This window comes from Somniosus microcephalus, chromosome 11, assembly GCF_052327205.1.
Source record: "Somniosus microcephalus isolate GS21.2 chromosome 11, FLI_Smic_1.0, whole genome shotgun sequence".
Lineage (NCBI taxonomy): Eukaryota > Metazoa > Chordata > Chondrichthyes > Squaliformes > Somniosidae > Somniosus > Somniosus microcephalus.
The window spans coordinates 66,006,200-66,020,518 of NC_140997.1; the positions used below are offsets into that span (position 1 = coordinate 66,006,200).

The window sequence follows — 14,319 nt, forward strand, 5'->3', positions numbered from 1 at the left end:
TCCAGGGAAATTAATAATGCATCAAGGGCTGAAACTCACTGATGTTAACATAAGCAAGAAAACAGTATTAGAAAAAAATAACAGCACTAAAGACTGACACATCCCCAAGACCTGATGGCTTCCACCTCAGGGCTTTAAAGGAAGAAGAAATTATTAGCCATAATCTTCCAAAACGCTCTCGATTCAGGAATGTTCCTTTAGATTGGGAAAATTGCAAATGTAACTCCATTATTTAAGATGATAGAAACCAGGAAAGTATAGACTTGATACTCCAACATCTGTTGTGAGAAAGTTAATGACATCTATAATTAAGAACAGAGTGACTGAGCACTTAGATAAATTTGAGCTGATTAGAGAACCAACATGAATTTGTAAAGGGAAGGTCATGTCTAATGAACCTAGAATTTTGAGGAAGTAACTAAAGTAGTAGACAGAGGAATGTCTATGGATGTAGTTTATATGGACTTCCAGAAGGCATTCGATAAGGTCCCACACAAGAAACTGTAACCTAAAATTAAAGGCAAATTATTGACCTGATTAGGAGATTGGTTAGGAGGTGGAAGACAAAATGTAGGGATAATGGGTATGTACTTGAATTAGAGGGATTCCCACAAGGATCTGTATTGGTTCCTCAACTATTCACTACATTTATTAAGCATTTGGCTAACACAATATAGAGCCATATATCCAAGTTTGCTGATGACACAAAGATTAGTGGTATAGGAAGTGGAATAGACAGGAGCATAAAATTACAAAGAGACACCGCTAGATTAAGTGAGTGGGCAAAACTGTGGTAGATGGATTTCAATGCAGGCAATTGTGAGGTCAGCCATTTTGCACCGAAAAAAAGATAGATTCAAGTATTTTTTTTTATATTGTAAAAGTTAGGAACAGCGGAGGTCCAAAGAGATTATGGGATCTGTGTACGCAGATCACTAAAATGTAGTGGTTAGGAACAAAAAATAATCAAAAAGGCTAATGGAATGTTAGTCTTTACATCTAGGGAGCTAGAATATAAAGGGGAGGAAGTTTTGCTCTGGTTAGACCACATCTGGAGTACTGTGCACAGATTCACCAGAATGTTACCAGGGTTAAATTATGAGATTTTACATAAACTAGGTTTGTATTCCCTGGAATAGAGAAGGCTAAGGGTTGATTTGATTGAGGTATTTAGAATTTTGAAAGGATAGGGAAAAACTTTTTCCGCTGGTGGGGGAGTCTAGGACAAGGGGACTTAACCTTAAAATCAGAGCCAGGCCATTCAGGAGAGAAGTTAGGAAACATTTCTTCACTCAAAGGATGGTAGAAGTGTGATAGTCTCTCCCACCAGAAGCAGATGTTAGCTCAATTAATAATTTTAATTCTGCAATTAATAGATTTTTTGCTAGCCAAGGGTATTGAGGGATCTGGAGCCAAGGCAGATAAATGGAGTTAGGATACAGATCAGCCACAATCTCACTGAATGACAGAACAGGCTCAAGGAGCTGAATGGCCTTCTCCTGCTCCTTTAGGGAGGCACTAATCATGACCGATTACAAAAAAGATCTTTTCCTCTACTTTTGTCCTTTGAAGATGGGTAGAGGAGATAAACAGAGAAGGGAAGCAGAGGAAAGAGAGTTCGTTTTTTAAGTCAGAAGAGACTAGATGGTACAGTAGAAAACTAAATATTATGGATATAATTCTAACACTACAGACCCGCTGTAACACAACTCTGGGACTTGGATTCACATCTAGCCAAGACTAATGGGATGAAGATCTCTTCTATTTGCTTATTGTAAACATCCTTCATAAAGTGAGTTTGGGAAGTTGAAATCCTATTTCTAGTGGGACCACAGAAGGCACTACCCCTAATTGCACTAAATCAGCACACTCATTCAGGAGTCACAGGATGGTTGGTATGAGAACTGCAAGAAATCTCACTGGTGCAGTAGAGGCTGAGATTGGAAGTGTGTTGGGACAGTGCAAAGAGAGCTTTACTCTGCATCTAACCGTGCAATATCCGTGCTGCAAGTGGTGCTTTATTCCCGAGCATCAACACCCATGAGCACAAGTCTACATTAATGATTTGGATGTGAATGTAAAAGGTATGATCAGTAAGTTCGCAGATGACACGAAAATTGGTGGGGTGGTAAATAGCGAGGAGGGAAGCTTCAGGCTACAGGACGATATAGATGGGTTGGTCAGATGGGCGGAACAGTGGCAAATGGAATTTAACCCTGAAAAAAGTGTGAGGTGATGCATTTTGGACAGACTAACAAGGCAAGGGAATACACAATGAATGGTAAGACCCTAGGAAAGACAGAGGATCAGAGGGACCTTGGTGTGCATGTACATAGATCCCTGAAGGCAGCAAAACAGGTGGATAAGGTGGTTAAAAAGGCATATGGGATACTTGCCTTCATTAGCTGAGGCATAGAATATAAGAGCAGGGAGGTTATGATGGAGCTGTACAAAACGCTGGTAAGGCCACAGCTGGAGTACTGTGTGCAGTTCTGGTCGCCACACTATAGGAAGGATGTGATTGCTTTGGAGAGGGTGCAGAGGAGATTTACCAGAATGTTACCTGGGCTGGAGCGCTTCAGCTATGAAGAAAGACTGGACAGGCTGGGGTTGTTTTCCTTGGAGCAGAGAAGGCTGAGGGGGGACCTGATTGAGGTATACAAAATTATGAGGGGCCTAGATAGGGTAGATAGAAAGGAACTTTTCCCCTTAGTAGAGGGGTCAATAACAAGGGGGCATAGATTCAAGGTAAAGGGCAGGAGGTTTAGAGGGGATTTGAGGAAAAACTTTTTCACCCAGAGGGTGGTTGGAATCTGGAACTCACTGCCTGAAAGGGTGGTAGAGGCAGGAACCCTCACAACATTCAAGAAGCATTTGGATGAGCACTTGAAATGCCATAGCATACAAGGCTACGGACCAAATGCTGCAAAATGGGATTAGATTAGACAGGGCTTGATGGCCGGCATGGACCTCTTTCTGTGCTGTATGACTCTAAGTCATTAAAAAGAGAAACCAAGTCAGAACAGGTAGTCATATAATGCCACAACAAAGTTATCAATCCTTATTATACCAGTAATAGCAGGCACTGCCCAACAACTATGAGGTTTCCCCACTGACAAAAACAATTTTCACCTCACAGAAACAGAACGAATATGGCTGCTACTGGAGTTAAAAAATTGAAGGCAACTACACAGGCAGACTACAAAACCGGTCCAGATGAGGGAGGGGGGGGGGGGGGGGGGATAAAAGAGAAAAGGAGAGAATCCATGCACTACATAATGTCAGATATTTTGCACCCAGCATATTGTCCTCATTGTCTAACTGGTTTGTCCATAATACCTAGCTAAGTGAAGATGCAACATCTTGACCTCAGTAACAAAGAATTGAGCCAATGCACACAACTGCTGTAAACTGAAAGAAGGAAAACCATAGAAACGTGGGCATTTATAGCACAGAAATAGGCCAATCAACTCATCGTGTCCCTACTGGTTGTTTGCTAGAGCAATCCAAAACTAACCCCACTGCCCTACTCTTCCCATAGCACCGTATCTTCAGCAGCTTCAAATATTTATCCAACTTTCCTTAAAAGATGCATCTCTGTCCCAATTGCAAAGCATTCCAACAACCCTCTTGTGTAAAGAAATTTCTCCCAACATCTCTCCTCACGCTTGGTGGTAACTTTAAATTGATGCACCCTTGTCACAGATTCCCCAACCAAAGAAGAGAGTCTTTCCCTATTCACAAATCAAAACCCTCCATAATTTTAAAAACCTCAAATCTCCTTTTAGCCTTTTCTGGTGCAGTGGAAATAACCCCAGTAGTTTATTCTGCCTCATACCTATAGTTTCTCATCCTGGTGAATCTATGCTGCATGCTTTCTATGGCTTTATGCCTCTTCTTTAATTGGGTGTCCACAGCTGTACAAAATTTTAATATAGCCAACCAATGTGTTGCACAAATGTATCTTTACTCCTTCACACTTACTCTATGCTCTCTATTTATAAAACCCCAAATGCTGTTAGCCTTTTTATGGCTTAAATTACCTGAACTTGTATTTTCAAGGAGCAAGTTATATTGAAACTAATGGATAATGAATTTAAAAACTCACACATGCACTCCTATATGGACAGTTAGGACAGAGCCATTTTTATCTATTGAAAAGCTTTCAGGACATTTGTGGTTTCAGGTTTTCCAAGCCAAACAGTCTTGCTCTGCTAAAGCTGGAGCCATTAATAAGCGACTCTCATTTTGGTAACAGGAATAACCATCTTTCCAGCTCCTGAATAAAAACAATCTTAAGAGTGCAGTGCGACTTTTTTTTTTTAAAAAGCAGTTATACCTTACTCAACTAAACTGCATTGAAAGTCTTTCTTCTGTGCAGAGCAATGCTCTGCTTTAAATCTACTTCGAATGCATCAGAAAAGCTGACAATGCATGCTTAAGTCCTGGAAAAAAAAGCCACTTTATTTAAATTTAATTTAATTGCTAGCTTCTTTTCCTTCGCTTAGTAATATGCTTAAATTCAGGGGTTGTCACGTCTGATCCGAGGTCATCCCTCGACCTCAGGAAACGGCAACGTTGCTGCTGGAGGGGGGGGGGGGGGGGGGGGGCTATAACCGCCAGAGCGACGATGGGTGGACACGTGGCAGATGAAATTTAACGCAGAAAAGTGTAAAGTGATACATTTTGTAGGAAGAACGAGGAGAGGCAATATAAACTAAAGGGTACAATCCTAAAGGGGCTGCATGAACAGAGAAACCTGGGGGGTATATGTGCACAAATCGTTGAAGGTGGCAGGGCAGGTTGAGAAAGCAGTTAAAAAAGCAGTTATGTGGATAGACTGGAGAAGCTGAGGTTGTTCTCCTTAGAGCAGAGAAGGTTAGAGAGAAACTGTTCCCATTAGCGGAAGGGTCGCAAACCAGAGGACACAGATTTAAGGTGAATGACAGAAGAACCAAAGGCGACAAGAGGAAAAACTTTTTTACGCAGCGAGTGGTTAGGATCTGGAATGCACTGCCTGAAAGGGTGGTGGAGGCAGATTCAATCATGGCTTTCAAAAGGGAATTGGATAAGTACCTGAAGGAAAAAAAAATTGCAGGGTTACAGGGAAAGGGCGGGGGGGGGGATTAGCTGAAGTGTTCGTGCAGAGCGCCGGCATGGGCTCTACGGGCCAAATGGCCGCCTCCTGTGCTGGAACCATTCTATGATAATTTGAGATTTCTACTTATATTGCCAGTTGAAATAAAGTAAAAACCTTTGAAGTACCAGATATTTGTTATGTCTTGTCTACTCAAGAGAAAAGGTTACCAGTAAGAGCAACCTGTAATCACAATACCAGGATCTTAAAATTGCTTACCCTGTGATTTCCTCATCTCCTTTGTGGCTAAAGCACGACTCCCATGCTGAATGCTGCTTACATCCGTGGTCACATTGTTAACCCTCAGCTCTTGCCCCAGCGACTTCCGACCATAAGCATTTTCACCAAGTCCTCCATTGACATCGTATCTGCCTGTAAAGAAAATCGAATTTGCTCAGATGGCAAAACAGAACTGCAGTAAGCTTCCTTTCTTAGTCATTTTTACGATTTAAAATAACAATTATGCCAAATTTTAAGATACACAATACAGTACTTCTAAAATCACTTTTTTTTAAAAAACAAATAGCTGTTGAATTAGCAGACACCCAGTATGTCCAGGAACAGGAAAAGTACATTGGTGCAACTTGGAACACACAGATACTCAAATCAACGCACTTATGGCTTGCACCAGCCATTGCAGACAAAATATCTTGAAATTTACTTTCTAAAGAAATTAAGGAGTTCTCTATCTAAAGTAGAGGATTTCACAATAAATGTACAAATTTCAGCTTAAAGAAAAATCCTAGATATTTTATATATTCCATTCAGTTCATCAACTGCTAGTCAACTCACCATAGCAAATATGCCTTGGCATCTAGGAATGAAACCTGTGCTATTAAGGGTACACGTGATGGCAAGAGTCAGTGCCATCAGCTCAGTCGATCTACTATTGCAAAATGAAACTGCACAGCAGTCTTCCACTAAATGAGATTTATTTTCACAGGTAGGAGTTAACTAGCATAGCCTGAGATAGAGGTAAATCCTTACACTTTCATAGAATCATAGAAATTTACAGCACAGCAGGCCGCCATTTGGCCCATCTTGTCTGTGCCGGTCGACAAAGAGCTATCCAGCCTAATCCCACTTTCCAGCACTTGGTCCGTAGCCTTGTAGGTTACTGCACTTCAGGTGCGTATCCAAGTACCTTTTAAATGTGATGAGGGTTTCTGCCTCTACCACCATTTCAGGCAGTGAATTCCAGACCCCCACCACCCTCTGGGTGAAATAATTTCTCATCAAATCCCCTCTAAATCTCCTACCAATTACTTTAAATCTATGCCCCCTGGTTTTTGACCCCTCTGCAAAGGGAAATAGGCCCTTCCTATCCATTCTATCTAGGCCGCTCAATTTTATACACCTCAATTAGGTCTCCCCTCAGCCTCCTCTGTTCCAAGGAAAACAACCCCAGCCTATCCAATCTTTCCTCATGGCTAAAATTCCCTAGCCCAGGCAACATCTTCATAAATCTCCTCTGCCCCCTCTCTAGTGCAATCACATCCTTCCTGTAATGTGGTGACCACAACTGCACGCAGTACTCTAGCTGCGGCCTAACTAGTGTTTTATACAGTTCAAGCATAACCTTCCTGCTCTTATATTCTATGCCTCGGCTAATAAAGGCAAGTATCCCGTATGCCTTCTTAACCACCTTATCTACCTGTCCTGCTACCTTAAGGGATCTGTGGACATCAAAAGGTCCCTCTGATCCTCTGCACTTCAGTGTCCTACCATTTATTGTGTATTCTCTTGCCTCATTAGCCCTCCCCAAATGCATTACCTCATGCTTCGCCATTGAATTGAATTCCATTTGCTACTGTTCTGCCCAGCTGACCAGTCCATCGATATCTTCCTGCAGACTGCAGCTTTTTACTTCATTAGCAACCACACGGCCAATTTTTGTATAATCTGCAAACTTCTTAATCATACTCCCTACATTCAAGACCAAATCATTGATATATACCACAAAAAGCAAAGGACCCAGTACTGAGCCCTGCGGAACCCCACTGGAAACAGCCTTCCAGTCACAAAATCACTCTTCGACCATTACCCTTTGTTTCCTGCCTCTGAGCCAATTTCAGATCCAACTTGTCACTTTGCCTTGGATCCCATGGGCTTGCACTTTCGTGACCAGTCTGCCATGCGGGACCTTATCAAAAGCCTTGCTAAAATCCATATAGACTACATCAAATACACTACCCTCATCGACCCTCCTCAAAAAATTCAATCAAGTTAGTCAGACACGACCTCCCCTTAACAAATCCATGCTGACTGTTCCTGATTAATCCGTGTCTTTCTAAATGAAGATTTATCCTGTCCCTCAGAATTTTTTCAAATAATTTTCCCACCACCGAGGATAGGCTGACTGGCCTGCAATTACTCGGTCTATCCCTTTCTCCCTTTTTAAACAACAGTTCCACATTAGCAGTCCTCCAGCACCACAACTGTAGCCAAAGAGGACTGGAAAAGGATGGTTAGAGCCTCTGTTATTTCCTCTTACTTCTCTTAACAGTCTGGGATACAGTTCATCCGAGCCTGGGGTTTATCCACTTTCAAAGATGCTAAACCCCATAATACTTTCTCTTTCATTATGTTTATTTCATCTAATATTTCACACTCCACCTCCCCGATTGCAATGTCTGCATCATTCCCTCTCTTGTGAAAGCATGCAAAGTATTCATTAATAACCACACCCATGTCTTCTGCTTCCACACACACACTACCTTTATGGTCCCTAATAGGCCCTACTCTTACTTTAGTTATCCTCTTGCTCTTAATGTATTTATAAAACATCTTTGGGTTTTCCGTGCCAATACTTTTTCATGCCCTCTCTTTGCTCTCCTAATTTCCTTTTTAATTTCACCCTTGCACTTTCTATACTCTATACTTTAAAGTACAGCAAATCCAAATGTCAGAATGCCAAAAATATTCCAAAGATTAAGCAAACTAGAATTTTTTTTTTTTTTTTTTAATGGATGTACAATATGTCATAAATTGGTCTTTTACCTCTAGAACCTAGGTTCAAAGCCACCCTATATTGTCATCTTTCTCTGCTGGCTGCAAGGTCCTACAAATTAGTTTAATCAGTCTGAACCCAGGCTCTGACGAGCATGGGCCGACAACACAAATATGCTCCTAATTCGGCACTAGTTAGCAATGTCACTCGCATAAGCCCAAGGATGGTTGGTGTAGAAAATGGGACACGGGGACAATAGGAGGTGCTCTTTAGAGGATGAGGGTTGAAGCATAATATTGGGGCAGAGTGGAGGGAGCATCTGGCTGTGCCATACATGATCTCGGAGTCCTTGATGCTGGCACCAGATGCCTAAAAAGTGTTCCTATCCCCAACACTGACAATCCTCATCTTGATGAGCACGCAAAAAAGATTAAAGGAAATAAAATTTAAATAACCTGAGAGTATATAAAAAGTACTGGTGAGCAGTACTACCCATTTGAGACCAGTTGGGGGGAAAAGAATGAACATACAAAAGATGAGAAAGTGAGGGAATTGGGAGAGCAGCAGGTGTGTTTTTCACCCAACACTGGGTCTGAATCTTCCACTGCTTGTTAAATGAGTTTGGGCAGTCTCAATCAAGTTTCTAATAGGCATGCACCCACTTCACAAACTACCCCCACCCCCCCCCCAAACTTAGCACTAATTGTCATGCTGAGAGGCCACAGGATGTGCGCAGTCATACTGGTGCAACTAAAAGAGGGCTGCTCTTGAGATGGTGAACGGTTTGACCACACTAGCAGTTTTAATCTGCACCCAGCTGCTAAGTCAAAAGGGAAGTGTGGGATTCTCCAGCACCAACACTTTGTTGAACACCCAAAAAAGGTAAAACTTAGAATTAATCCTGTGGTTAAGAAACCTCTGCACTGCTAACACCAAAGTTTTAATCCTTCCAGTATGGGTGATATGGTAGCTCCAGCAATCCAGTATTGTAAGAGTTAGGGTCGCAAAATTCTGGGAATTTTTAAAAAGGGGAAACTTTCCATGGGAATTTAGAGTTTTTTTGCACACTGATGGCCTGTAATTTGTCCTTATTTTGTCCCTTTGAGTCTTCTACTCTTCATTGCTCCTCCTGATTCTCTGACGTGTCCATTTCCTCCTCTGTGTCAGTGTCTAGCTGTGGTGGACACTTCTGTATCTGGCTCAATAAGTTGTAGGTTCGCCCGGATAGCCACCAGTTTCTCCACTCTCTTGTTAGTCAGCCTGTTGCGCACCTTTGTATGCGTATTCCCAAAAAGTGACCAGTTTCGTTCAGAGGCCGCTGATGAAGGTGGGATTTGGAGTATCACCGATGCAATAGGTGACAGGGCCTCAGATGCACAAAGTCCCTTCCACCAGGTATGTGCACTGATATGCTTGCATGATTCCCATATCCCATCCCCATTCCAAAGACCTTGCTTGGTAGAGAACTTTGCCAGACTTCCCAGAACTTTGCCCACATCCAGATTGAGATGGTGTGAGGGTAGAAATCACACTGTAAACGCTGTTGATCTGTTCTCCAGAAAGTATTGGTCTCCCAACATGCTTTGGGTCCAGCATGTATGCTGCAGCATGAATCGGCTCGACACAAAATTCTTGACGCGTCTGTATGAATTGAACAATTGCCTTCTCCTCTGCTTTGAGCAGCAGGGATGTGGGTAGGGCAATGCTGATTTGTTCTTTTAAATCAGTAAAAAGCCTGAGAACATCTGACAAGACAGTGTCATCTCCTTCAATCTGAGCAATTGCAGATGCTACTGGTGAGAGTAGTTTAAGGCTGCTAACCACTCTCTCCCAAAACACATCATCCACCAGTATTTTCTTGATGGTGGTTTCCATATTCCCAGACTGGGATATTGCCATTTCTTGCAGCGACTCCTTACCCTCCAGAAGGCTGTTGTACATTATGACACCACCACCCCATCTAGTGTTGTTGGGCAGCTTCAGTGTGGTGTTCTTGTTCTTTGTCATTTGCTTGGAGTTGTAGGTTGCTGCAACTACCTGTTTTCCCCTGACATACTTAACAACTTGCTTGGCTCTCTTGTACAGTGCTTCCATGGTTCTCAAACCCATTATGTCCTTGAGGAGCAGGTTAAGCCCATGAGCTGCGCACCCAATAGACGTAATATGAGGGTAGGCCTCCTCCACTTGAGCCCAAGCAGCCTTCATATTCGCAGCATTGTCAGTAACTACTGCAAAGACCTTTTGTGATCCAAGATCGTTGATGACCGCTTTCAGCTCATCAGCAATGTATGTGCCTGTGTGTCTGTTGTCCTTCGTGTCTGTGCTCTTGAAGAACACTAGGAGAGAAGTGGAGACGATGTAGTTTATGATGCCCTCCCCTCATACATTTGACCACCCATCTGAGATAACTGCAACACAGTCTGCCATCTCTATCATTTCTTTGAGCTTTCCTTGGACTCTGTTATACTCAGCCTCCAGCAAATAAGTAGACAAAGCATGTCTGGTGGGAGGACAGTATGCAGGGCGAATAACATTGAAAAATCTCTTCCAGTACACATTGGCTGTGAGCATGAGGGGTGAGCCTGTTGCATATACAGCTCAAGCAAGGCACTCATCTGCATTCTTCTGGCTATGGTTATCCATTGTATCAAAGAACCTTCCAAGTGGGCCAGGAGTTGCTGATGATAAGGAGCCTGATGCTGAATGAGAACCATCATTTTCTTGAATGGAAGCAGAGGAACTCTGGGCTGACTGCTGTGAACTTTGAGTGAAGTTGTTGCATTTGGATAAATGCTGCTGCATCTTTGTGGCATTCTTTACATATGGTTTTCTACAGTGTTTGCACATGTACACAGTCTTTCCATCTTTAATGCCTGGGGTAAAATGCTTCCACACATCCGACGGTAAACGCGGCATTGTTCTATGCAGAGAAATAAAGGGCATTCATCTCTGTGTCGAACTGCGGTCAATCAGCACGATTGCAACAGGGCGAGTACATTTTTGCTGATGCTCCATGTGATGGAAGCATGACCTGTACACACACGACGCTACATCACCAATAGTGTATTATTTTGTATATTTTAAATTGAAGGACAACAGAGTTCAACAAGTAACTGGTTTATTTGGTATAAAGTCTGATTTACTTACTGCATCATCACAACATCAGCAGAAAACAAAATGACTTCCCTCAGGACCCCTAACCTGGATCTTAAAAAAACTATAGCAGTCTTACAGGTGCCTGCAGGCTAATCACAATTCGATATGCAAATATTACAAATAGAGGGAGCTAATCGCTCATCCAACCAATCAGGACACATTTGTTCACAGTCACACACAAAACTTGTAATTATTAAAACAAGCCAAGTAAGAAGATAAACGTATATTGATTAAGAAATTCCTTAATAATTAAGATTCCATCTCTGTTAGTAATTTTAAGAGAGGACCTGTGGGAAAAAAAAAAAATACAAAAAAAAATTATGCTAGGTGCTTTTTTGGGCAAAATTCCCAAGCTAAACTTCCCGTGGAAAATTTCCAGAAATTTACCGGAAATTTTCCACCCCTTTGCAACCCTATTAAGAGTATCTAATCTCTAGACTACTTCCCAGCTTCAAACTGGCTTCAAACAGAGGAGACACTCAATTACTGTATTTTTTTTTAAAAACACGCTCCAAAAGAATTCACCAGCAAAATAGTTGATCTTAAAAATGTTGATGCATTTCCGTGGGAGCGCAGCAGACCGACAGTCACATCCACTCCCAGCGGTGTCGACTGAAGGAGGAGAGCAATGCTGCAGAGAGCTGGTGGTGAGAGTCAGGCTACTGCACTCACACCAGAACAGTCAATGTCACAAAATTAATCCGTTCCCTATATCACCACCACTCTGTCAACTCTGGCAATTTTATTCCAGAATAAAATCTCCCCAAGTTTGGTGACTTAATGTGAGTCAGGAACTTTATTTTGTTGCAGGGAAAAGTTTAATTCAAGAGAGATTCTGTATTGGGATGCATTTGCCAGAGGGAAATATTTTGTGGCACTTGTGTTCATTCCCTGTTTCTGCAATGAATCCTTTTCATTAATAGCATTAATTTCACTCAAAGTGCTTCCGTGCTAGAAGCAGGAAAGGCGGCTGTTCACAGAGCTGATAAGACACAGTATGCCAGTGCTCATGTTCCCCAACAGACTACAAAAACTAGCAGCCAGTAATCTCCAAGATCACACCCCCGCTCAGCCGATACAGCAGTCTTGACAACTGCCACGATTTAATCGCAAGATACGCAATTTTTCATGAAAACTTATCCAACTCGCAATTGGCCTCAGAAAACTCAATTTTTTTCAGCTTTGTTCAACTTAGTTATAATTGGCTGCTAGGGACACGTGGGTTAGGCAGGAGTTTCAACCGGGGGGGGGGGGGTCCACGGCCTGTACTTATCCCTCATTCACTAACAAAGTCTCTCAGATCGAGATGTACATCGTCCAAAATGAACATGGTAATAAAAGAAAATAATCAGCAGAATTGTAGTTTGCAGAGGATACATAGGGCAGTTTGTGTTGGAACTGTTTCTGGAGATTTGTTTTTGCTGGGTTTGACAACAGTTGCAGGCAGGAGAAAGCTGCTCACTCCTGGTCACCTGATTTGGCCTGTGGCGGCTATACAGCAAGGAGGCGCCTGTGGGAACTTGACTTGTTGCAGAGGGAGAGCTGCACATTTCCTTGACACTTTTCCGGTAAGTCCTACATCACCGCCCGCTTTCGTTTTGTAGAAATGCATTTCCAGCGACACGCGCTGCAAGAGGCAACGAAATGTTTCAATCGGCGGCACTTCTTTAAATGTATTTTTATTTTTTGTTAAAAAATGTATTTTGTCTGCAGCTGACGAAGTGCTTTACATAGAGTTCCGATTAAAAATCTCTTTTCCAAGTAAAGCCCGCAGACTGATTCTGTGCAATGTGGAGATTGCTGAAACCACACTTGTCTGCTTTTCTTATCCATTTGTTCGCATGCAACTGACCAAACATTTAGAAAGAAAGTTAAGTTGTTGATGGGCTGTGTGGTGGGTCATGCCACATTTGTGTGCATCGTTGGGAGATCATTTTGAATTGCACGGTCAGTCAACTTTTGGGTAAACAAACAATTAGTCAAACATTTACTTGTCCCACTGTCGCGGCTCCAGTGTTTAGCTTCTAGATCTGGCACGAGATAAAAATGGTGTAAAAAGCTTTTCTCAACAGAGTAAAACAAGGTTACATTGTGGCACTGCTTGTCGTTCACCATCCTCTCATTGAAACCTTTTCAAAATAGGGGGAAGGAAGGAGAAAGAGTTGAAGAGTTAATTATTCCGGTCTCCCACAATTCAGTCTGTGAGTTCAAGAACAAGTTGAGTGCCACGGGAAAATGTGTTAGTAAGTCCGGTGTGTGTTGCGCAGGCCGAAGTACGAGCCAGCAGCCTTCTTTTAAATTCAACCCTGCTTTCCCCTCGTGCAGAATCCCGGAGCCGCCCAAGGCCCCGTCTGTGGGTTGGAAGCCAGCCAGGTCACGTGGTTGAAAAAAAAAAAGAGACCAGCGTTTGCGGCATTTCCTCATGGTTGTCAGGAGAGGGGCACCTGCCGCAATCAATGGAGAGTGTGCGCCACGTGGCCTTTAGGGAGCATTGAAGAAGAGGCTTGCCAGTCTCTGGGCCTGCAGCAAGGCTGTAACCTATTGAGATTTTAGGAAAGGGCTTCGAGACCAATTGTAGCATCGCTGCTCACTGCCACTCTTGCTCAGATCTGGTAACTCAACATAGACCAGGGACTGAACCCAAGCACCTTCCTGCTCTTACATTAAGTAAATCAAAAATAATGAATATATATGCTTAATTATAACTAAATTATATTAGTCATCGTAACCATAAACTGAGATGCATGGCAGTGTGGCGATAAGGAGTAGGATGTTTCAAATGTTTTTTGTAATGCATTTTCCGATGCAGTAATATCGTTTTTGTAAAGAGTGGTGACTAGTTAGAGATTAAATAAAGCCACTAATGAAGTTTATAAACTAATGTAGATTGACAGTTTGTTTATGTTTGAAAAGAATAGCAACTTATGATTTCTTACCAAATCTCATGATTTATGAGACGGTGGAGTTGGCATTACTGATACAGCATTTCCAGTATCCATTCCCACCATGCTCGGCACACTGGTCATTTATGTTGCTACTTCAGTTCTGGCCATTGACAATACACATCACATGATTT

General features: G+C 42.4%; 1 protein-coding gene across 3 annotated transcripts in view; it reads right to left on the minus strand.

Moving 5' to 3' along the window:
- smg1 (SMG1 nonsense mediated mRNA decay associated PI3K related kinase) overlaps positions 1-14,319 on the minus strand; it is a 177,176-nt gene that overhangs the window by 136,709 nt on the left and 26,148 nt on the right. For all 3 annotated transcript variants that reach the window (XM_086000818.1, XM_086000817.1, XM_086000819.1), the window contains exon 3: positions 5,357-5,509. In XM_086000818.1, coding sequence (XP_085856944.1) covers positions 5,357-5,509 — 153 coding nt within the window. The remainder of the gene's footprint in view (positions 1-5,356; positions 5,510-14,319) is intronic.